The sequence below is a fragment of the Sturnira hondurensis genome, unplaced genomic scaffold, assembly GCF_014824575.4.
Source record: "Sturnira hondurensis isolate 20B ecotype Veracruz unplaced genomic scaffold, ASM1482457v3 Scaffold0007865, whole genome shotgun sequence".
Lineage (NCBI taxonomy): Eukaryota > Metazoa > Chordata > Mammalia > Chiroptera > Phyllostomidae > Sturnira > Sturnira hondurensis.
This window is the reverse complement of record NW_028080496.1, coordinates 279,809-303,988: the sequence shown is the minus strand read 5'-3', so window position 1 is coordinate 303,988 and position 24,180 is coordinate 279,809. Positions and strand designations below refer to the sequence as shown.

At 57.6% G+C, this 24,180-nt stretch overlaps 1 protein-coding gene across 3 annotated transcripts in view; it reads left to right on the top strand.

The window, feature by feature from the left end:
• TBC1D2B (TBC1 domain family member 2B) overlaps positions 1-17,738 on the top strand; it is a 33,608-nt gene extending 15,870 nt beyond the window's left edge. The window contains exons 3-13 of one of the 3 annotated variants that reach the window (XM_037053424.1): positions 1,215-1,380; positions 3,033-3,193; positions 4,620-4,849; positions 5,438-5,833; positions 6,383-6,493; positions 7,424-7,617; positions 8,762-9,256; positions 10,929-11,046; positions 12,350-12,535; positions 14,141-14,262; positions 15,265-17,738. In XM_037053424.1, the coding sequence (XP_036909319.1) occupies positions 1,215-1,380; positions 3,033-3,193; positions 4,620-4,849; positions 5,438-5,833; positions 6,383-6,493; positions 7,424-7,617; positions 8,762-9,256; positions 10,929-11,046; positions 12,350-12,535; positions 14,141-14,262; positions 15,265-15,460 (2,375 nt within the window). In that variant the 3' untranslated portion in view covers positions 15,461-17,738. Of the gene's footprint in view, positions 1-1,211; positions 1,381-3,032; positions 3,194-4,619; positions 4,850-5,437; positions 5,834-6,382; positions 6,494-7,423; positions 7,618-8,761; positions 9,257-10,928; positions 11,047-12,349; positions 12,536-14,140; positions 14,263-15,264 lie in introns of all 3 variants that reach the window. The other 2 variants (XM_037053425.1, XM_037053422.1) reach the window with 2 other exon arrangements.
• Positions 17,739-24,180: the final 6,442 nt, after the last annotated feature.

The following is a 24,180-nucleotide window of genomic DNA, read 5'->3' as shown; positions in this document are numbered from 1 at the left end:
TTTGCTTCTCGGCTGCATCGCCCAGCAGCTCCGTGCTGAGCCCGTCTTCACGGGAGGAAGGAAGTGTCCACCAGGCCTGCGGTGGATCGGGAACCCCTGCGGACATGCCTCTCCTCACGGGGCGGGGAGGGGGGTGTTGGGAGAATGCAGACCACTTCTGCGCGGAGGCGTTCTTGTTGAAGTTCTTGTCGTGGGAAGGTGGACGCGTGCGGAGAGAGAGGAGCACACGGTCACCCCCGTGTGTACCAGGTAGTTTCAACAGCGACTCCACGGCAAATGTGTGATCACAGCCCCGCCCCCTCGGTTCTGTGGTTTTTGAAGCAAGTGGCACGTTAGGCGATGCAAGTATTATTGCTTCTTTGTTGAATAGCAGAGTTTTGTCATTTCCAAGCAGGTCTCTCGTATAAAATTTCAACCTTAAAAAACCCGAGAGCTTGCCAGAGGGTCAGAGTGTGAGGCTCGATCTCACCTTAGCTGTTTGCCTGTGAACACACAAACCGCTCGCCTGAGACCTGCAGACTCAGTACAGATGCAGCAGACATGGAGGTTGTAGTGTTCCCCCCTTTTAAAAGAGATTTCATTTATTTACTTTGTGACAGAGGGGAAGGGAGGGAGAAAGAGAGGGAGAAGAACATCAATGTGTGGTTGCCTCTCCTGCGCCCCCTACTGGGGACCTGGCCCACAACTCAGGCATGTGCCCTGACGGGGAATCGAACCTGCAACCTTTTGGTTTGCAGGCCCACCAGCGCGCAATCCATGGGGCCACGGCAGCCAGGGTTTCCTCCGCTTCTTTGAGAAAAGGGAGTCGAGTGAGATCAGATCCACAATCTGCGTTTTGGACCTACCAGCCTGTGTCGGACTTCGCTCCTTATCAGGATGGCGAGGGACGCCAGTCACAGCCCATGTCCGGTGAACTGAGCTCCAAGGCACCGAGGGGAGCCCGGCCTCCTCCGTTCCCGGGCCCGGGCTCCTGACAGTCGGCGGCTGGAGCCCATCACAGCTTCCCTCTGAGAAGTGGCGACCAGCCTTAGACCCAGTCGGCTGCAGAATGCCAATGCTGCCCCGAGGTTTCCGCGCAGTCTGCGTTAAAACCACGCTGCTGTGTGTCTGGGACTGGTTCTTACACGGCGTATCGGTCGGGGTTTCCTGGACGTTGCCAAGTTCCACGCAGAAGCTTTGATTGAGTGCCCGACCTTTGTCTGCCTCCCTTTCAGATCTCCCGCGCCCACACCCAAACGCCTCTGCAGAGAAAGCCAGGAGCGTCCTAGCTGTGGAGACGGCCCCTGGGGAGCTGGTGGGAGAGCAGGCCGCCAGTCAGCCGGCCTCCGGGCCCCCGAACTCCATCAACTTCTCCTTGAAGCAGTGGGGCGCAGAGCTGAAGTGAGTGTCGGGATGCCACCCCGAACCAGAGGAGGTGGTGGGGCGGGCTGCTGACCGTGCGGGCTGCAATTTCGTGCATGCATTTTAGCGTCCGCCGGGTCTGTGTCTGTTCCCAGTGGCGGGTTTTCCTCCTGGTGGTCCGTGATGTTTTCACACTTCCCTGCACGCCCGGTGCTTTCTCTGCAGTACGTGTCTGCACCTTCCCAGGCACTGGCTGTCTTTGTGTTCTATAGATACTCCTGAACTCTGCTCTGGAACAAATGTAATCACCCAGAAGCAGTTGGGTACTCTGGAAATGCCCATTTCAGCTTTTGTAGGTGGGCCGAGAGCACCTTCAGGGGCAGCATCACTGCCCTGCGTGGGACCACTCTCCCCAATGCCCCCCGCACAGGTGTGTGCCCACTGTGGCAGGTGGGCTGGACACTGTTCCCACCCCCGTGTCACCTCCGGGGCCGTTCCCTCCACTCCTCTCAGCTGGTTCCCTCCCAGTCTCGGGGTGCTGTCTTACACACAGCCTGCAGTCCCCCGCTGGACCCTTGGGGAGCCCCGAGGTGTGCTCTTTCCCTGTCTGGCTCTTCTCGACCACACCGCGCCCTGTGGGTGCCCCCTGGGTTCTCTCTCTGCCAGGAGCCTGGACAGTGTCTCCAGGCTGGGAGCTCAGCCCCCTCGTTCGTCCCCCTCAGGCCACTGCCCGGTGCCCCGTGCCTGAGAATCCCTGTTCGCTCCACTTTGTTCAGCTTTGGCTTTTCTCCAGGGCTGTGAGTCTAGTCTTCTCATTCTGCCTCCCCTGGAAGCAGACATCCCCACCTAGTTTCTGAAAGTTTTCCTGAACTATTTTCAGCGCACACCCATGTACAGACCACAGCACAGAGACTGCATGGGCAGCCCTGCCTCGCTGGATAGTTCTGTCTTATTTCTGCTGCATCGGAGACACCTGGGGCCCGCTCTCCTCCGCGGTCCCCTTCCTTCCTTGCCCTTCACAGAGCTGTCCAGTGTCCGCTTGGTGATTACCGTTCACGCCTAGGTTTTTAAAAATAGTTTTACTACGTGTGTGTCTATCTATAAATGTCTCAATATCCTGACAATGTAACACAATATCCTGTCGCATATCTCATTCTGTGATTTTTTTTACTCACCACTTAAAAAATATTGATCCGTATGATACATGTAGCATTAGCTGGGAAATATGTTCTGCAGGATAAGCATTTTTATTGTGTTCGCTGGCTCATCCTAAGTGCCTGCAACGTTGTAGCCACACAGGAAGTATCTGTTGCAGGAATGCGCTTGTTTCAAAGACGTATAACCTTTGTATGGAGTTTTTGTGGTTTGTCAGTTTCCCTGTTGACGGAAGTTTGTTACATTCTTCTGCTAACTGCTGTAAGGAATGTTGTTGCTTGTGGTTCCTTGCGCACACCTGCGAGACCTCTCCCAGGAAACGCAGGGTCTTGAGGTGGGCGCCCTGGCCTGGCCTGCGTGTCACCGCGAGAGACCCTCCCCAGTACCAGCAGCAGCGGTGGCAGCGGCGTGTGCCTGCCCGCCCGCGGGGCAGAGCGCCCTCGCCAGCGTCCGATGTTAATCAGATCTTTTCACTCTGGGCAGCCCCCTACAGGTGCAATTAAGTTTTCGCAATAACATTTCCCTGTTCCCGACAGAAACTCCATGTCTTCTCTGCGGCCTGGAAGAGGGCACGAGAGTCGGAAGAGTGTGTTTTACACCCACGAAGAGTGGGTGCTGCTGGACCCGAGCCCCAGGGACCTGGAGGAGTCGGCAGCCCAGGAGGAGCGGAAGAAGCAGTCCCCCGAGGGAAGCAAAGGTGCGGTCTGCGTGGCGCCTGTGGCCGGTCCTTCCCCACGCAGCCACCTGTCGGCCACCAGGGGTGCGGAGGCCTTTCCAACAGGTGTCTGTTTGGAGAAGCACGGGCCCAGTGGGGTGGGGGGGTGGGGGGGTACGCCACCCTTTAGGGTTAGGCCCCAAAATGAGGTGCTACAGGAAATGAATGACTGCCCCTCCTGGGACTCCTAAACTTTTCAAGGAGATGGGATATCCGTGGCGCTCTTTACAGAAATATTGGCCAAAACAACCAAAGCAGGTCATTTACAGAGATGTGATAGGTACAGGGAAGCAGAGGACAGGGGTCCGGAATTCTGGAGAACCCCCGTCCAGCCTCCGCAGTCCTGAACTCGGGCCTCTCCTGTGTCCTCCATGCGCCTACCGCCCCCGGCAGCCCGCACCGTCCGGCTTATTTTCAGGGGAGTTCTACATGTCAATCCAGTGCCTGTAAATATTTTAGTGTGTGTCTCTACGAGAAAGGGACTCTTTAAAAATAGTCTCTCACGCTGCTAGAGCAGAGGCCGGCCCACATGCAGGGTCCAGGGACGAGGGGGGGTTGTGTGCGCCACATCCGGAAAAGCAGAGAGGGATCAGCCCAATCCATTCGAATGGGTGTTTAAGATTTTAAAAATTTATTTGTAGAGAGGAGAAGGGAGGGACAAAGAGAGGAGGAGAAACATCAGTGTGTGGTTGCCTCTCACACACCCCCTACTGGGAGACCAGCCAACAACCCAGGTGTGTGCCCTGATTGGGAATCGAACCGGTGACCCTTTGGTTCTCAGGCAGGTGTTGAGTCCACTGAGCCACGCCAGCCAGGGCTTAAGTACCATTTTTAAAGGAAGAGAATATAGTCATGCTTTTGTCTGAGTCCTGCCTGGGAATCTGCCACCCAGCCTCCTGGGCAGGGTGTCCTCACGGGGGGTCCTGGGGCAGGGGCACTGTGGGTGCTGAGCGCCTGGGTCTCCATTCTCTTTCCTCCTGAAAGTACCTGTGATGTGAACACCGAGGGTTAGCCGCGAGCGTTTAGAAGTACCGATGCACTTTGGAAAATAACAGCATTCCCAGAGAACGCTGGGAGAGCTGTCGTGTGCACCCTTCTGTCGCTGATTCCTTGTTGGGGCCCATGTGCGCTCAGCCCTTCTTATCTGCCTTACGGCGGAGATTGGGCAATCGGACGACGTGGTGTTCTTTTCAAGTGCTCACGGGGTGGAGTCTCGTAAGGAAGCCTCTTCCGCGGGGGAGTGTGTCTGACTCAGGCGCAGCTGTTACTGGGACTGAGGGGCAGAGGCGGCTCTGGGGGCACAGCAGACTCCCTGTGGAGCGGCAGGTGGACGCCCGGCCCGTGCGGTGGGGGGTTCCCAGAGGAGGACCGGGCCTGCCTTTGAAAAACAAGTTCCGTTTCTCCATAGGGGTGACTGGCTCGGGATTTCCCTTTGATTTTGGCCGTGTTCCCTACAAAGGAAGGCGCCCCCTGAGAGAAATGATTGGCTCGTACAAAAGTCGTCACAGCAGCGGGGACCCTGGCCCTGAGGGGACGCCCGGCGGCGGAGCGGCCCGGCCGGCTCCCGATGTGCAGCTGCAGGCGCGGAGCCAGCAGGAAGAGCTGGACCGATTGCAGAAAGACCTGTGCAGCCAGAAGGTAACTGCCCCTCGTACCCCTCCGCCCACACTGGGCCGGCCGAATGCGCCCTGTGGCCTCAGCCGCGGCCGCTGGGCCTGATCACACGTGTTCCAAGGCACGAGCCTTGCCCAGGGGACCGCAGACCCTTCACGTGGCCAGTGGAGAATGTTGTCTGCACCCCACTCTCCCCTGCACTCGGCTGCCCCCAGAGCCCAGGAGCAGTAATTAGATACCTGCCCCCGGCCAACTGCCCCCCCCACCGTCTGGTTAAACAACCCTTTCCTTCTGAGCTCGTGTGACCTGACCCCCTTCACTGGTCGGCGGGCGGGTGACCCGATGTCCCAGCTCACGGTGTCGGGCTCGGGTGAGCGCCCACCCGGAACCATTGCGAACTATAGTGTGTGTGTCCATCGCTTCCTGTTTCCTGTGATTGTCCCCCCGCCGGCCGTCTTGGTGGAGTAGGGTTTTTTTCCTCCTCGTCTCTGAGATCCTTAAAGAGGAAGTTTGGTGTTAAAATGCTCCCAGTATCAGTGCTGCGTTCCCTCAGGTTCCAGCGTTGGCGCCACGCGGCCCTCTCACGGTTCTGCTCCGCCCCCGCCCCCGCAGGAGCTCGTGCGCCTGCTGCAGCAGACCGTGAGGTCCTCCCAGTACGACAAGTACTTCGCCAGCAGCCGGCTCTGCGACGGCGTACCCCAGGACACGCTCGAGCTCCTGCACCAGAAGGATGACCAGATCCTGGGCCTCGCCGGCCAGCTGGAGAAGTGCGGCCTGGAGAAGGAGAGCCTGCAGCAGGAGCTGCGGACGCTGAAGGGTGCGGTGGGCGAGCTCAATGAGAAGCTGGGGATGCTGATGGAGACCATCCAGGCCAAGGACGAGGTCATCATGAAGCTGTCACGGCAGCTCAGTGAGTGCGAGGATGGCGCGGCCTCCCCCACCTGGCTGCCTGCCTCTCCCACCACCGCCCCTGCTGGCCGGGACCAGCTGGAGCTGGACCGGCTGAAGGTGAGAGCAGGCCTGGGCTCCCACTGCTGGGACCGGAGGCCCCAAACCCCTTCCCAGTGTCTCCGTTGATGTCAGTCCATGGCTACCGGCCTCCACGAGCTACAGTCAAAATGTTGCTAGTCTCCTGGGAAGATTCCCTGGGGAATAGGAGGCAGCCCAGGGATATTGCTATTGCTCCGGCAGTTTCAGCTCTCTTCCAGTCTCTGGCCTCCGGTCCTGCTGGGATGTCTGTTTATACACCCTAGGGCTTCCCCTTCCACATGACCCGCAGAGGCTGCATCTTGCCCCTCTGTGGCCAGTTCAGGAAAATCACCATGTGAAGTAAACTCGTTTCCCCCTCCCCTGGACACAGCAGTGAGGCCTGCCTGCCTGTGGCCCCCGTCAAGGGTGGCCCCAAAGACTCCTCAGACACTGCCTGACAATCAGCTTTCAGTTCCTCAGGACCCGCGGCAGCTCAGCAGGGCTGTTTGGCGAGGCAGCGAAATATCGGTTGTGTGAACAGTCAACATTCAACCAATGTGAATCGATGCATTTTTTTTTTTCCAACAGGATAACCTACAGGGGTACAAAACCCAAAATAAGTTTCTAAATAAGGAAATTCTGGAACTCTCGGCGCTGCGGAGGAATGCGGAAAGGAGAGAGAGGGATCTCCTGGCCAAGGTGGGTCAGGGTGGGTGTGTCCCTTTACCTGGCGGCAGGTGAGGTTCAGGAGCCATGTAGAACGTGCTGGAAACCCAGCTCAGTGCCGGGGCTGGCGGGGAGGTGGTCCTGGACGCCAAAATCGACGCAAGGTAGCTCCGCTGCCTCGCTGTCTGCGGTGGAGACAGGGGGCACTGCCCCAGGGGCAGGTTCCGTCTGTGCGTGGAAGGGAGCTCGCAGAAACAAACGCTATTCCGAGTGTGCAGGTTTGGGTCCCCTGTGTCCATCTGGGACTCATGCTGTCGGGCTGGGTGGGTCTGCGTGTTCTCTGCCGACGGGGCCGGTGAGTCGGATGCGGCCTCCCCAGCGGGGGCCCCGCAGGGTCGCCAGGATGGTCAGACACCGCTGTGGCTGCAGCCGGCTTCCCCAAGGGCGGCAACGTCACACACACTGCAGGGACGGTCCTGCGAAATTCCGGGATGCTGCACCCCCCAGGGTCACCCCGAGAGCCGCCTCCCAAACCTCGTTCTGTGTGGCCCCCAGTGTGTTTGGTCTGCCCGGTGCGGTGGCGTTTGGGAGCCAGTCCTGGGTCATTGTCCTCAGGTGTCGGTGTAGTGCCCACCTGCCACCTGCCCTCCCCTGACCTCTCTGACGGGCACGTGGCCAGCCTTCCGTGGCCACCTCTGCCCCGTCCAGAACAGACGCTTGTGTTGACACCTCAGCAGCAGCACCTCCTCTGCGCCAGACCCCGTGGAGGGAAGGAGCCCGCGGCAGGGGATGTTACCCATCACAGGCGGCCTCTGGCAGGCATTCGTCCCTGGCCCCCGGTCTGGCGTCCCTGGCTCCCTTCCCGGCACTTTGGGGCTTGTCCCTCCTTGGGAGCCCTGGTGCGGAAGGCTTGCTTTTCCCGTGGGCCCGCCCGGGTGGAGGTAACCGCCACTCTCTCTGCAGTACTCGAGCCTGGAAGCCAAGCTCTGCCAGATAGAGAGCAAGTACCTGATCCTGCTGCAGGAGGTGAAGACCCCCGTCTGCTCTGAGGAGCAGGGCCCCGCCCGCGACGTCATCGCCCGGCTCCTGGAGGACGCGCTGCAAGTCGAGGGCGCGGAGCAGCCGGAGCAAGCCCTCGTCAAGCCCCATCTGGTCAGGTAAGGGGGCAGCGGCCGCCGGAGGTGCGGTCCTGGGGCCAGGTCTCTGTCCCCTTGCGGGCTGTCCAGGGCGGCCCCTGCCAGCTCCTCCAGCCTGTGTCCCACGGCCCCTTCTTCCACCGTCCAGGCCTGCCAGGTCCTCCCGCCGCATCTCTGCTGCCTCTCCCATCGCTGTGCCTCTCTGGCCGGCTCTGCTGTTTCTCCTCTGCCTCTGAGGGCTCCCTGGTGACACTGGGCCCACCCAGCCCCTCGGGATGACCTCCCCATCTGGGGCCCTGGAACTCAGTCTGTGGCTGGCACGTTCCTCCTGCCCCCTGACCTGGCGTGACACCTCTGCAGGCCACATGTCTCTCCCCGCCCCGGACAGCTCCTACACGGTTTCCTCCCTTGTCTCTGCGCCTTTCACAGCGTCACTGTTCACACATAAAAGCCATACATGCACACGTATGACACACACACATTCATGTAGCCGAGTGTGTCTCCTTCTGCGCTTGTTATCTTCAGGGCTTTAAACCATCTAGAATTATTTTGTTGGGTTTTTTTTTTAAGATTTTATTTACTTATTTTTAGAGAGAGGGGAAAGGAGGGAGAAAGGGAGAAAAATATCAATGTGTGGCTGCCTCTTGCATTGCCCGCCATTCTGGGGACCTGGCCTGCAACCCAGACATGTGCCCTGACTGGGAATCAAACCGGCGACCCTTTGATTTGCAGGCTGGTGCTCAATCCACCGAGCCACAGCAGCCAGGGCCAGAATTAGTTTGTTTACTGTGTCATATCAAGAAGAAATTTAATGGGCCCTGGCCGGCGTGGCTCCGTCGGTTGGAGTGGCGTCCTGTAACCGGAACGTTGAAGGTTCAATCCCTGGTCTGCCGAGTACAGGAGGCAACCAGTCGATGCTTCTCTCTGTGTGAAAAGCAGTGAAAAAATACCCTCCGGTGAGGGTTAAAAAAAAAAAGAGTTAAACTTAATTTTTTCCCACGCCGAGAGCCAGTTGCTCTCATGCTGCTTATGCCAAACTTCACTTCCTCACCGGGTGGAGAGGCCTGGTTGTGCGTGAAACGACCTGAGCTCACTCCCAGGTTCTCTCTTCGGTTTTCCTGCCAAGACCCCACCCTTCTGTTTTCCCCGGTGCTCTTCTCCCCAGTGAGTACGACATCTACGGGTTCAGGACGGTGCCGGAGGACGACGAGGAGGAGAAGCTGGTGGCCAGGGTGCGGGCGCTGGACCTCAAGAGCCTGCACCTCACGGAAGCGCAGGAGGTGTCCACCGGCGTCAAGTGGGAGAACTACTTCGCCGGCACCGTGAACCGCGAGATGGCGCGCTCGCCGGAGCTGAAGAGCCTGATCCGCGCGGGCATCCCGCACGGGCACCGCTCCGCCGTGTGGAAGTGGTGCGTCGACCTGCACACCCGCAAGTTCAAGGATGGCGCGCCGCCCGGCTACTTCCAGGCCCTGCTGCAGAAGGCGCTGGAGAAGCAGAACCCGGCCTCCAAGCAGATCGAGCTGGACCTGCTGCGGACGCTGCCCAACAACAAGCACTATGCCTGCCCCACCTCCGAGGGCATCCAGAAGCTGCGCAACGTGCTGCTGGCCTTCTCCTGGCGGAACCCGGACATCGGCTACTGCCAGGGCCTCAACAGGTGCGTGCCCGCCCCGGGGAGCCGCGCGGCCCCGCTGGCCCCGCCCCTGGGCTGGGCTCCCGGCTCGGCCGCAGCTGCCCCGCCCCCTGCTTAGCCGAGAAAGCCCAGTGTTTTTGTGGAAAGAAGGAGCTGCCTGCAGTCACCTAGTTTTCATCTTTTTCCCCCCGAATCCTCGCTCTAGGGTATGGGTATTGATTTCGGGAGGGGGGGGGAGAAACATTGACGAGCCGCCTCACACACACCCTCCGAGGGGGGATCGAACCCACCACCTTCTGGTGCAAGAGATGCTGCCCCAATGGAGCCCCCCCGGGCCAGGGCTCGGCTAGTTTTAACTGTGCGGTCCCCCCAGTTCTAGAATAATGGGGAGAAACATGCCTTCAGAGAGTATGAAAAACACCAGAGTCCCATTGATGTGAGACTGTTAGGTTTCTCTTTTTTTCCTTCCTCGTGGCTCTCGTCACGTGCGGGCTGTGACCAGAGTGTCACCTCACGCGTGTCTGGTGCGTGACGCGCACACGGTGGCCCTCCTGTGCCTGTAGGGTCTTCGTGAGTCAGGAAGTGGCCTGGGCAGAGCGGCCGTGGGTTGAAGCCGAGCCCTGGGACAGCCCAGTCTCCTTCCTCTCGGGGCCTTTCCCGGTGTCCGTAGGCAGAGGACTCTGAGTGTCCGCCGTGCCTTCCTCCTGACCTGACCCTTCCCAAGCTGAGCGGGGACAGGGCAGGCCGCAGTCCGAGGGCTGTGGTGCTTTCTACCCCTCGCCTGTCCCGGTCCGTTTGTCTCACTGCCGTCGTCGCAGCCACCCCTTCAGAGTCCTGTCTGAGTTGTGGGAGCAGGTGGCCCGGGCTGTGGGGGACAGATGTGGGCGGAGGAGCACGCGGACACCCAGTGCTCTTTGGGAATTCCCTGTGAGCCGGCGGTGTGAGCCGAGCTTCCAACGCCGCCGCTCCGGCTGCCGGTGGCCGGCCCTGTTCTCCCTGCTCGCTGTGGCCGCCGTCCCCACATTCCACTCTCCGTCCCACTGGGGCCCGTGCCAGCTGTCCCAGCGCCCTTTTCATAACCTTTTAGTCTCGCTCGATGATGTTGTAATGTCACCTAGGGAAGGAGAAAGAATCGACTCTGGGGCTTTCCCGTGAGTCACGCACGGGAACCTCCTGCTGGGCCGAGGGTCTGGATTTCTGAGCCAGGGCCTTCCCCGCCTCACCGTCCCTCCCCTGCCCAGCGCTCCCAGCTGGACAGGTCACCCCTGGGACTCGAGACAGCGTCAGCGGCCAGACCCAAGTCCCCATCCTGAATCTGAAACTGTCCGTGAGGCGGCCGGTCCCCAGGCGGGGGCTGGCCCTCAGTGTCCGTGGGTCTGAAGCTCCTTTCTAAGCAAAACACCCTGGGTTTGCCTCTGACGTCACCTCTGGGATCTTTGTGCATAAAAGGATGAGTCGGAAGGCCTTGAACCACAAACTCAAAGAATTAGCTGCCGCGGCAAAAGTCTGACCCTGAAAACTCCTTTTCGGGAGGCTGGTGGATCGCTGGGAAACGCTGCCACTGTCCACAGGCAGAACCCAAGAGTGGGGGCCGGGAGCGTGGCCCTGCAGAGGGGCCGGCCCTGTGTGCGGGAGCCGTGGCCGTGAGGACGCGGCCCCTGCTGGCGGCACTCACCGAGTCTCCCTGTGCTTGCAGGCTGGTGGCCGTGGCCCTGCTGTACCTGGAACAGGAGGACGCCTTCTGGTGCCTGGTCACCATCGTGGAGGTCTTCATGCCCCGGGACTATTACACAAAGACACTCCTGGGGTCCCAGGTAGGCGGCCCACACTCTGCTTCTGTCGGCCCCCCCGGGGAGCCAGAGCAGGAACGGGGCCCATGTGAGGCCTGTGGGTGGCGCCTCCTAGGTGCTGTGGGCTCAGCCCTGATCGTCCCCACCGAGGCCCAGGAGGCGTGGCCCTGGGGACAGGGCTGCAGGGATGGGCCGCTGTCCACCAGTGAGAGCTCGCCCAGGGCCAGGCCCCGGGGGGTGGGGGGGGAGCCTTCCTGTCCTGGCCTCCAGGCTGCCTCAGTCAGCTGCCTGGCTGCTCAGCTGCCGTCACCAGGGTGACTGCCTGCTGGGGAAAGTCCCTCTGCCTAAATGGCCGGGAGCTCTGAGGTTTGCAGCTCCGTGGTGGTGACCAGTGGGCCCGCAGCCAGGCCCTCCCTTCAGGGAACTGTGTGGCTCGTCTCCCTCATGGGCACCCCTGCCTCAGTTTCCCTATTTTAAAGAGCATCTGACGTGAAATTCTGATGATGCGGGGAGAGTCTAATGCCCACAACGACATGGCCAGAGCTCAGTAATGTGACCGTCATCACAGGCCCAGGGAAGGCCAGTGTGTGTTTGAGGTCAGACCTGCATCCCATTGTCTTGCAAACACTGGACCTCTGAGGAGATGCGCCGCCCCCCCCCGCCCCCCCGCCCCCCACTGGGAAAGCAGCCGCTCTCTAGAAAGAGAATGAGTGTTTTCCGTTGTTCCCTGTTGCCTTTTTTCCCCTTTATGCTGACACATTTCAGAGGGCCTCCCACAGCCCAAGCGCCCTCCTGTGTCCCCATGGGCAGGTCCCCCATCCAAGTCCTCAGCTGAAGGCCTGCAGTGCGTCCACTTGCTCCCCCCGCTCCCCCCATGGGTGTGCACAGCCCGAGCTGTGTTCGAAAACCCCTGGCAGACGCCTCCCGCTGGGACCCAGTGCCCCCCGCCCCCCCGCCCCTCCGCGGTGCAGACCTTTCCCCTCCTGTCCCTCTGTTCAGGACAGCTGGAGGCCCGGGGCCTTGCCAGGCGCTCCTCACCCTCCCCAGCCCTCAGCCAAGCCCCGGGCAGCCTCTCCATCTGCCGCCGGCCTGGGGGGAGAGAAGTCGGGGGCCGGCCCGGCACTCCTGGCAGAAGAGCCCCTCGGCTGTTGCTCCGTCCTGCGGGCAGCTGTCCTGCGCCCTGCCCACGTACAGACCCTGGCAGGCAGCCCCGGGGCCCGGCCTCCTGTCCTCTCCACGGTCAGGCGTGAGGCACACGCCAGTACGTAGCTGTCACCCGAGCACTGAGGACCAAGTCACCCCCGCCTCTGCCCTCTGCCCCGAGCAGGTGGACCAGCGGGTGTTCCGAGACCTCATGAGCGAGAAGCTGCCCCGGCTGCACGCACACCTGGAGCAGCACAAGGTGGATTACACCCTCATCACCTTCAACTGGTTCCTGGTGGTCTTCGTGGACAGCGTCGTCAGCGACGTCCTCTTCAAGATCTGGGACTCCTTCCTGTACGAGGGACCGAAGGTGGGCGGGCCGGCAGCGGCGGCTGCATCTGTCACGGTGGAGCAGCTGGCTCCCTGGGACATGGGAGGGGAGCCCCGGCCGGAGCCGGCAGGCGCCAGTGCCACCAGAGGGGGCTGGGGTCAGCGGCGGCCACTGGCTTGTCATCCTCGGAAGCGTGTGGAGCCCCAGCCCTGCACTCGGGGGCTTTGCTGGCTTGCGGGCTGCGCTGCCCCCGATGAGACGGACGGTAGTGCTGCCCCGTCGAGGACAACGTCCAGGGCCAGCGGTCAGTTCACACGGCCGGGGACAGCCTCGGGCCACTGCAGAGCCTGATGCCCAGGAGCCTCCCGCGCCTTCTGTTGTCTGCGTTTTAAAAATCAGTTCTTAAGGAACTAAACGATAAACTCGGATTATGTAAAGGAGAGTGCGCAGCAGAAGGAGATGTTAGCGTTGAAGGCACGTGGCACCGAGTGGTTCTGTCCACCCCCGTCTCCTGGTCTCTCTTCCGTGTATCCCATGTTCCTTTCTAGGTCTTTTACGTACGTCTCAAATACAGGCTTTTTGTTTTTTAGGTTTTACTTATTTATTTTTTAGAGAGGGGAAGGGAGGAAGAAAGAGAGGGAGAGAAATACCAATGTGTGGTTGCCTCTCACACGCCCCCTACTGGGGACCCGACCCACAACCCAGGCATGTGCCCTGACTGGGGATCGAACCGGCAACCCATTGGTTCACAGGCCAGCACTCAGTCCACTGAGCCACACCAGCCAGGGCTAAAATACAGGCTTTTTAAATAAAATTGTCTTGGAGATAGTTCCATAGCAGGGCATATGGATCTGGGTTTGGGTTTTTTGGTTTTTTTGACTCTGCATAGTATTTCTGTATACAGATGAACCAGGAATACACATAAGAGGCCCCGACGGAGTCTTTTTCACATATGCAGCAGCGGGGCTGGGAGTGGATGTGCAGGGTCCAGGGTGGACCTGTCTGCGTCCCCACAGACAATGCCAAGTCGCCCTGCCAAGGGCCTCGCTGAGGGGCGGTCCCACCAGCAGAGCAAGGTGTGCGCTCCCCACTAAGGCCCACGCAGCATTGCAACCCGGTCTGTCGGGGCTGGAAGGAGTTCTCAGCCGGGGCTCGCCCACTGTTTGCTGTGGGGACCGTCACAGAGGGCGACCTGCTCAGATGCCACTAACGTCTTCTCCCCAAACTGGTTGGACTGGCAGGGTGACCAGGAGGCCCCGTCCCTCTGGCCTCAGACGCAGCGTCCCCAAAACAAATCAGTAAAAAATGCACGTATTTTCACTCACTGGTCAGTGACTCACAGCCACCATCCCGTGGAGGTGGAAGCTGAGTGGAGATGCGGAGAGTTTCACAGCCGAGTGGCTGTGATTCTATGTAAAAACCGGTTCTGGTTCCGGATGCGTTCTTGCCCCAGAGGCCAGCTGCGTGCGAGGAGGGTCCCGCCCGGGCCCGCCCCACGGGGACGCATGGTCTGGGCCGCAGTCTGGCTGCAAACCACCAGCGCCCACTGCTCCGTGGGACGGGCCCTGCCCGTGGGCACGGCCGCCCCGGGCGCCTGGCAGCCGGGGCACTGCTCTGCGGTCACCTGCCCTGTCCCTCCCACAGGTCATTTTCCGCTTTGCCCTCGCCCTTTTCAAGTACAAGGAAGAGGAGATCCTGAAACTGCAAGACTCCATGTCCATGTTCAAGTACCTGCGCTACTTCACGCGCACGGTCCTCGATGCCCGGTGAGTCCCAGGGCCCGGGGAGGGTGGTCCACGCGTCCAGGACAGTGGGATCCTGATGCCTGCCACCCGCACGGCGACTGCCTTGGCGTCTCCGACTCGGGCCTGCCCAGGGGTTCCACACACTCTGTGCTGCACACTCTGGCCCGGCCGCCACAGCAGCAGGGCGATCGGACAGCCACCAGTGCCCACGGCGGGCAGGCCCTCCTCTGCCCACATCGGGGCGGGGCGGGGTCGCCCCATGCCGAGACGGAGGAAGCCAGCCAGGGCTGACTGGGGCTGGGAAGGGGCAGGTCAGGAGCCAGCCCGCAGACGTGGGACCAGAGTGTGGGGAACCATGACACAGTTGGGCCGGGGCTGGTGTCCGTGTGGCAGGGACCGAGCTGGGCCTCTGCATGTGCTGCCGGGGCTCTGCTTCTTCCTGAGTGTTCATGTCCTTTCGGGGTGGCTGCGTGGGTGCGCTTGTTGGAGTGGAGCGGGATCAGCTGCTCTGGGGGACCGGGGGTCCACAGGAGGGGTGGCAGCCTGGAGCCAGCAGATGGGGAAAAGCAGGAGCACATCTGAGAGAGTGGGAGACCCCTGCCCCTCTGCTGTCGCCTGGCTGTCTGGTGCAGCCCTGGTGCTCCAGGTGGGGGCCGATGGGGACAGGACTGGCCACCTGCAGGCCAGCTGTTCCTTTGGCGCCACCTGGTGAGGGCTCAGAGTCCGTGTCCCCAGCCACTGGCTTCAGGAACTCTGGGTCACTGGATCAGGAGTTCCCAGGGGCATCAACGCACCAGGCCAGCTGCAGAGGGTCTCCCAGGGTGATTAGGACCGTGGGTTCCTCTCTGCTCCCCGTACTGGGCCCTCATGTGTGAAGCTCCAAGCACACAGATTCTGCAGCTGAGGGTTTGGGGCCGCTCCCGCATCAGGCCTCCCGGGCTCTGGGTCCCGTCCCCGCTGCCCCAGGCCTCCTGTGTGAGCATCACCTGAGCCCCACTGACGCCCTGTCCTGTGTCCCCCCAGGAAGCTGATCAGCATCTCCTTTGGGGACCTGAACCCCTTCCCCCTGCGCCAGATCCGCAACCGGCGCGCCTACCACCTGGAGAAGGTGCGGCTGGAGCTGACAGAGCTGGAGGCAATCCGGGAGGACTTCCTGCGCGAGCGGGACGCCAGCCCTGACAAAGGCGCACTGGTCAGCGACGAGGAGGAGGACACCTGAGCGGCCCTCCCCGCAGCCAGGGGTGACCTGCAGACAGAACGTTTCTGCGTGGTCTGTCGGGCAGCCGGCTGGCACACACCTCAGCCTCCGCTCCTCTCGGCCAACGGGCCGGCTCCCGTTGGTTTACAGCCGCCTTCCTGCCGTGCGTGCCGTCCCAGGGACCCGGCAGCCACTTGCACTGATCGGCTGTGGGGGGTCCGAGCCCTTAGGAAGCCCCAGGTGGGCCGCCTCCCGTGCTGCGTGTCCTCTTCCCACGGGCCACTGGCATCGTCCGGGGGGGGGGGCCCACTGGGAAGGACACCCAGTGCTCAGACGCCCAGGCCGGAGTGTGGCCGCCCCCGTGGCCTGCAGTCAGTGCGAAGGAAGCAACTTCCTAGGAAGAGCAAGCACGTCGCTGTTCAGAACCGTCCTGCAGACATCGCCCGGTGCCCTGCAGGTGGCCTCACGCGGCCCCCAGCTGCCTGGCCCCTGGCACCACACGAGGTCCTGCGAGAAGCTCTCCGTCCGTCTGACCCACAGCCCTCGGGGCGTCTCCAGCACAGACAGGAGACGGGGTTCCAGGGAGGCTGGCTCAGTGTCCTGCCAAGCCGTGCCCACCCCCGCAGCCTGGGTCCCGGGGACGCAAGGGTGCCTCTGCTGAGCGCGCAAGCAGCATCTGTGGCTTCCCCGCAGCCGCCGGTGCGCCCACTGTGTCCTCCGTCTGGCTGGGGCCTGTGCAGCGCTGGGAAGTGCCTCGGCTTGGGGCCGCAGCCTTGGGGACCCCCCACCCTCTCCGAACCCACCATGTGGCTGCGGGGCACCGGGCCCGTCCCAGGGGTCAGAGACCCCAGAGCCACCTCTCTGAAGCCCTGAGTCTTTGCACAAGGAAGGGGGTTCCGCTCCATCCTCCTGCCGACCGTCGCTGCGGCCTGCGTTGTCGTTCAAGTAGGAAAGAAGCCGTTTTACCCGGAGCCCTTTACCCTGCCTGAAGGAAGCTGGAATGGCCTCTGGTTGGCAGACACCGAACCCGCTCAGGCTGAGTGTCGAGCCCGTGCCGTTGGAGAATGGTCGGCCTCGCAGCGGCAGCTGCCGCAGCGTGCGGGACGGGGCTCAGCCTCTGTCTGCGGTCAGTTGCCTGGTTGGATTGTTCACGGTGTGCAGGGAGCTGGTCTCTGTATTTAGCCAAAAAGAAAAAACAAAGCCTCGGTGTCTTGTCAGGCATCAGCGGTGGGTGTCCATCCTTGGGGTCTCGGGGCAGATGCTTGAGCTCCAGCTTCCGCAGGAAGCTGTCTTGCAAGTCGGGTCCTGGGAGGAGGCTGGGCAGCAGCCTCGCTGCTCGACACCCCTCCCTGTGCCCAGGACTTGGGGTGCTGCAGATCCCGCTCCCAAGTTCATTTCCCCTGGAACCCCCATCCTGGGGCGGAAGCACCGCCTTAAGGAATAGGCTGGTGTTGCCCCTTTGGCCCCGAAAAGACGCATCTTCGAAGCACCTGAAGTGACTTCGGGGCCGAGGTTTCAGCCCTTGCAGCAGCGGCAGCGGTGACGCCACAGTGGCCCAGCGATGGGCACGCGAGCAGAGCTGGTGGGCAGCCTGCTCTGTGGGGAAGGGCTGGGGGGAGCGGTCCCGAATCCACATGGGGACCCGATGGCGCCGACTCGCCCCTCCAGAACCACAGGCCCAGTTCCACTGTCTGAGCCACCGCTGCCTCCTGGGGCCGCTGGGACCAGGTGGGGCGGCCTCCACGGCTGCCCGCTGAGTTGCCCACTCCATGTTGCTGGGCTTGCTTTCTTAGGGGTCAAACACCTGTGGATACTTTTATATATTTCACTACAGTTTATATTTTTATAGCCTATTTTTATCAAGGTTTTTCAAGTTCATATGCCTGTATTTTGTATAACAAGGTCTTCTGTGTGCAAGGCTCCCTCACGTGTATTTATGTGACCCCGAACCTCCCAAGTGGCTCTGCATGCTGGGCCCCCTCCTCACCCCAGGTCGCGACCTAGGGTCCTGCTGACGCTGTCCCGCAGCAGCCAAGACCGTGGTCCCCAGGGAAACTGTGATCTCGACTGCATTGTATTGACACAGGAAGTGTCGCAGGCAGACGGCCATTCCAGGTTCTGCCTGACGCAGAGTCTGTGTCGCCCCTGACACTCTGCCCTCCTGTGCGTCGGCCGGGAGTCGGGATGTGGCACTGACCGCTCACTCCTGTTTTTCCATCACAGCAGCCTTCGTGCTTGCCTTCCTGTGTAGCCTTGGAATTGCCCTGGTAAAAGGTAAAATAAACTAATTTGTATGACATTCTGACATGATACACAGTTGCAGTCACTGGGGGGCAGGGTGGGGGTGGTGGCCAGGATGGGGGCATCTGCAGGGGCCTGGGCCTCCGCCGGGAGCCAGAGCAGCCCCCAGCTGCGAGGACAGGTGGCCTTGCCACTGCCTGTGACCTGCCCTGCCGGAGTCTCATGACGAAACACAGGAGAGTGACTCAGACCAAAGTTGTTTCCATGGTGTGGGGGAGGGGGCTCCAGGGAGGATTCACAGACAGTCCGAGCCGGCGAGGACCAGGTGAGGCGGCAAGGCTGCTGGTCTCTGAGCTTCCCCTGGCACCACGGCCAGGGCTGGGGCCAGGCTGGGGCTGACATCGCCGGCCTCTCTGTGGGCTTGCATGTCCATAGGCACAAACAGTAAGAAACCTAGGCCACAAGGTATGGAGCATGGCAGAACACAGATGTATTCTTGGTGTTCTCAGATTAGAAGCAAGTGAATCTATGTCACTCTCGGAATTTCAGAATCCACAGAAGAAACGGAGGTCAGTCTCCCCACAGCCAGCCGCACTGCCAGGTCCTTCAGAAAAAAGCCCTTCCACACTCGCTGTTCACAGCCGAGTGACAAAAATTCTGGGGGAAAACCAGCAAGGGCAAAGATGCGGGGCTGTAGTAGATGGAGTCTTTCTCCAGAGACAACAACCTCATACATTACTCACCAGTATCCGAGTCTCCTGGATAACCATTAAAGCCCTTAGCAAATTTGAAAAGGCATTTGTCCATTTTACAACTCACGATCTTTTCAAAAGCTGGTAAATAGCGCTACCTTGTGGACAAATCTGGTATTGCCGTTGGCACAACAGGGACAAATGGGATGGTTGTCTTCAGGTGGAGGGCTAGGTGTGTCCTGCTTCCCTCTCAAACATAACAGAACCTGCACAGGCAACAGTTCAGTCTTCCCTGGGCGGGCTGCATTGCCAGGTCCTCCAGGAATGAGCCATTTCAGAGATGCCTTAAGGAAACAGCCTCATAAAGGACACTAATGGGGAGGAAATGCTAAGTACAAAGGACAGAGCAGATACAGCTGGGCTAATTTTTAAAACCCCCTCATCCATAAATTACCCACTACTTTCCAAGACTTGCAAAGTCATCAATGCCCATAGCAAAGTCGACAACTATTTAGGTTTTTTTTTTTCCCTCACAGTCGCTATTTTTGAAAAGTAGGTAAATAGTGCCGTCTTGTGGACACCGTTGGTATTGCAGTCGGCAGGACAAGGACAAATGAGAGTTGTCTGTAAAGTGAAACCTCAGCTCTCAACTTGAACAAGTCGGTTCTCGAACCAAGTTGTTCATGGAAAAAAAATGTCTGTTGACGAACAAAACATCACTTCTCTACCCGACAACCTTTTCATGCTGATAGCTGGGGAAAATGATTCGGTTTTGGAACGAAGCTCTTCTCGAACAGCCGTGAGGGAGGAAATCAGTTCGAGAACCGAGGTTCCGTTGCGCAGCGGCCCCGAGGAGGGGTAGGCCGGGAATCTTTCCGGACCCTCAGGCACAGATAACAGGCTCAGGGACCGCCGACGGCAACGGAGTTTTCTGGCTCCACAGCTGGAGGAGGCTCCGGAGCCCAGAGTCCAACAACTGTGCAGCTGCTCAGGCCGCCTCAGCTTTTCTTGGCTCTATACTTGAATATTTAGTGTAAGTCTTATTTGTTTGTTTGTTTGTGGTGGTGGTGGTTTCTTGTTTTTGTTTTTGAGAAACAGAGAAAGGTCGACTTGCCGTCCCATATATTTCTGCATTCATTAGTTGATTTTTGTATGTGCCCTGACTGGGGATCAAACCCTCATCCTTGGCATATCCGCACCACGTTCCCACCAACTGAGCCCCTAGGCCAGGGCTGTAAGTCTTTTAGTTTAAATGTGTAAATTGAGCCCTGGCTGGTGTAGCTCAGTGGATTGAGTGCTGGCCTGTGAACCAAAAGATCGTGGGTTCAATTCCCCCTTTCGATTAAGGCACATGCATGGGTTGTGGGCCAGGTCCTCCATGGGAACCGCCTGAAAGGCAACACACATTGATGTTTCTCTCCCTCTGTTTCTCCTCCCTTCCCCTCTCTCTAAAAATAAATAAGATCTTTAAAAAAATTAATGAACTTAGTGGATGATCTGTACCACTCCATGTGTATGACATTCCAGGGCACAGGGCACTACATGAGCTGTAATTGGGATGTGCCTAATAGTTTCAAATGTCTTAGGCTTTAAAAAAAACAATCATAGTTGATTAGGAGGCTTTTCTTATTTAAGCTGGTAGAAGTAGCAAAATTTAGAGAAAGTGAATAGGAAAGATAGTTTTATAATCCTAAGATTTATCATCCTCTTTAAGATAAGCAGCATATTAATTTAATCATTCATTGATGTTTTACAAGAGAAAATATCTTTTCTAAGACCCTAAGTATGTGCAGGTCTTAAAATTATCTATGAATTTTTTTCTTTTTTATAAAAGATTTTATTTATTCATTTTTAGAGAGAGGTGAAGAGGAGGAGAGGACCCAATCATTGTGTGGTTGCCTCTTGTGCGCCCTGTACCAGGGACTTGGCCTGCAACCAGGCATGTGCCCTGAATGGGAATCGAACCGGCGACCCTTTGGTTCGCAGCCCGCACTCAAGCTACTGAGCTACACCAGCTAGGGCACTATGGATTTTCTTAAAAGTTGTTTTCGAAATCAGTTTTCCCTCTTAGTTCTCAGTTCTCAGGAGTCATGGGGTAAAGGCATTTCTGGCTCTTGGCAGATAAGGTAATGCTTGTTAACTATTTGTCAACTGTCAGTAGTTAGAACCAAACTGTGTGGTTGGGCCTGGCTTCAGCTCCACCATCAATATGCCTCACAGTGCCGATGGAACACACTTCTTTGCAGTCAGAGGCTGAGCTGGAGGAGTTTCAGATTAAGGAGGAACAAACAAATATAAGTTCTTAATAATTACCTAGGGGCCCTGGTTGGTGTAGCTCAGTGGATTGAGCACGGGCCTGTGAACCAGAGGATTGCGGTTCGATTCCCAGTCAGGGCACATGCCTGGGTTGCAGGCTGGTTCCCTGCAGGCCAACTCCCAGGAGGGGACTCACAAAAGGCAACCATACATTGATGTTTCTCTCCGTCTCTCCTTCCCCTCTAAAGATACATAAATAAATAAAATCTTTTAAAAAATAAATTAATTAATAAAATAAAATAAAAGTACTTTAAAAAGTAGTTAAAAATAATAATTACATAGAACATCCAGGATTTATGAAAATAATTCTTCACACCTATTTTCTCTCTAGGATGGCATACATTATTAGCAGTACTTCTTAAAAACATAGTGAAAGAAATAAGGAAATAAGTGGGGGCTGACTTTTAAATTGAATGGAATGGGCTGCATAGACTAGTTTTGGATGTAAATATACCTAAGTGTTTTGGATGGTTCATAGGCTTTGCAATATGTTATCTTACTGTCCTTTAAAGTAGCTGTAAAGTTTGTGCCATTTTCCAAGTCAAGTTCAGGCAGGGAATTAAATCTTTTCATTACGAAATAACAACAGCAGCAATAACAAAAATAACAACAGACCATTTTCTGAGGCTTTCCGGAAACCAATCAAGATTCCTAGCAAAGTCGGCCAAGACTTTCTAAAAGGTGAATGCTGCCACCCTGTGGACACACTTGGTATTGCAGGACGCGGAACAGGAAACGAATGGGACAGCTGCACTCAGATCAGGGGCTAGGTGTGTTCCGCTTCGCGCCCAGACTTAACAGAACCTGCACAGGTAACTGGGTTCAGTCTTCCCTGGGCCGGCTGCATCCCCAGGTCCTCTAGGAATGAGCCATTTCCAGACACAGAATGAAGGAAACAACCATATAAAGAGCATTAAGGGAGGAGGCAGTACTAAATATTGGGTTGGCCAAATAGTCATTTGTTCTTTTCTGTGACGTGGCTGTAGTTGGGCTTAGTTGTCTCTAACTTAATTTGAAACAATTTTGTTAGATTGTATTGTACAGCGGTCCTAGCAGCGTGCATTAAATAAACTTATCAAAATTGGTAATTTTTTGTGTAGCCATTTTAATATTGAAGGTGGAAGAAAATATGCCACATTTTCAGCATATTGTGCTGTATTGTTTCAATAAAGGTAAAAATGCTACTGAAACGGAAAAAAAAAATTTGTGCAGTGCCCGCAGGAGATGCTGTGTGACTGATCAAACGTGGAAAAAGTTGTTTACATAGTTTTGTGCTGGAGATTTTTCACTGGATGATGTCCATGACTGGATAAGGCCAGTTGAAGTCCATGGCGATCAAAGCGAGACATTAACTAAGAACAGTCAACGCTATACCCCGCAGGAGATAGCTGACAGAGTCAAAATACCCAAATCAGTAAAGTTATGGGTGAAAATGAAAAATCTTTTACTTTATAGGAAAAAAAAAACCATATGAGTTTTTTGACCGCACCAATATAAAGGCCCTGAGAAGATGTAGCTGGGCTGGCTTTCAAGACCCTCCCACCCATAAATTACCCACTACTTTCCTAGATTCATGTGAAGCCTTCAAGGCCCGTAGCAAAATTTATAATCATATTGTAAATTTTATAATCATATTGTAAATTTTATTGTAAAAGAAGGTGTAAACACCTCTTTTCCCATAGAGGGTGTTTTTGAAAAGTAGGTCAATGATGCCACCTCGTGGACATAGGGTGGTGTTGCAGCCAGCGCGACAGGGACAAGTTAAGACAGTTGAACATTCCGGTTCTAGACAGTTTTTCACGGAAAAAAAATGTCTTGGTTGTGAAACAAACCTTTGGTTCTTGACCTGACAACTCTTTCATGCTGATACCTAGAGGGAAAAGTATTTGGTTTTCGAACAAATTGGTTCTCGAAGAGCTTTGTGGAACGAATTAAGTTCAAGAACCGAGGTTCCAGTCTATTCTCAGGTTAGCGGTTAGGTATGTCCTGCTTCCCTCGTAGGCGCACCAGGACCCACAGAACTAACGGAAGTCGGTCGTTCCTGTGCCAGCTGCATTGCCAGGTCCTCCGACATCAAGCTCTCCCAGATCCAAGATTCAGGGAACAGTGATAGAAGAGGACTCAGGGTGAGGATGCAGCAAGAACAAAGGCCCAGAGCAGGAGGCTGTTGTTGCAGAGCCACACTAAAAAATAACAGACGGCTTTCAAAAGCCTCCTGGAAACCAATTAAGATTCTTAACAAAGTCGACCGCCCCTTCCCCAAACTCCTACGCACTCCCCGCAAGGGTGTATTTTTTAGAAAAACAAGTAAATGCTGCCGCCTTGTGGACACTAGTGGTATTGCAGACTGCAGAACAGAAACAAAAGGGACAGTGGTCTGGAGCTCAGATGAGAAAGTAGCCGTGTGGCGCTTTTCTCCCAGACTTAATAGAACCCACCGAATTAACTAAAGTCGGTCTTCCCTGAGCTAAATGCATTGCCAGGTCCTCAGGCAATAAGCAAGTTCAGAGGGGATCGGGGTCAGCATCCCCAGCCACTGCCTTCAGGAACTCCAGGTCACTCCATCAGGAGTTCCCAGGGGCACCCACGCGCCGGGTCAGCGGCAGAGTGTCTCCTGGGCCGTTAGGACTGTGAGTGCCCCCACCCCCTCTTCCCCCGCACTCAGCCCCTCGGTGTGTTCAGCTCCAAGCATACAGATTCTGCAGCTGAGGGTTCCGTGCCACAAATCGGCAGGCAGGAATTCTGAGTCAGGTGTGTCCAGGGGACGTCGGGTTAGACAGGACCCACCTGTGTCTGCGTGGGGAACGCTGGGGCCTCTCACACACCCAGCGTGGTCTTCTCTCAAGAGCAGACACAGGGCGCTCGCTCTGCTCTGGGCCGCCGTCCAGGCTGTGCAGGGACTGTGGTCCCTGGCCCGCCTCAGGCAGCAGCCTCCGACTGAAGGTGTCAGTGAGAAATGTGAATATAATCGAGCGCTTTTCTGTAGCCACGATGGGGCTGCACCCCATTCCTTCAAGTACGGGGGCGGGGCAGGAGGGGGCTCTAAGAGCCGAAGGACACGGGCTGGTCAGGTTGCCCAGTCCAGGTTCCCAGCCCATCAGCTGAGCGGAGCTGCAGGCAGGACCTAGTCAGCCCACACGGAGGGCTGTGTTTAGGCCTCTCCTCCTTCCTCAAGGTTCTCTGGGAACTCAGCATTTAAGTGCCTTTTTGACCTTTTACTTTCCTGCAGGAGGACCCTGTGGGTGGGAGTTAGGCCTCCCACAGGACAGGGTTTTTTTCAAGTAGAAGGTGTATGTGTTCTGATTTATGTGCCCCTCTGGTGCCCACAGCCTGAGGGCACTACAGAACCAGGCTGTTCCCAGACGGAGACGAGGAGTCCCGGGGACGTGTCTATTCTGTCACAGCCCTTCCTGGGGTTTCTGTGGGTATTGGCACCTTGGTCCCTGCAGAATGCTAGGGGGAGGAGCAGGAGACAGCCCCCTTTACTGTTGG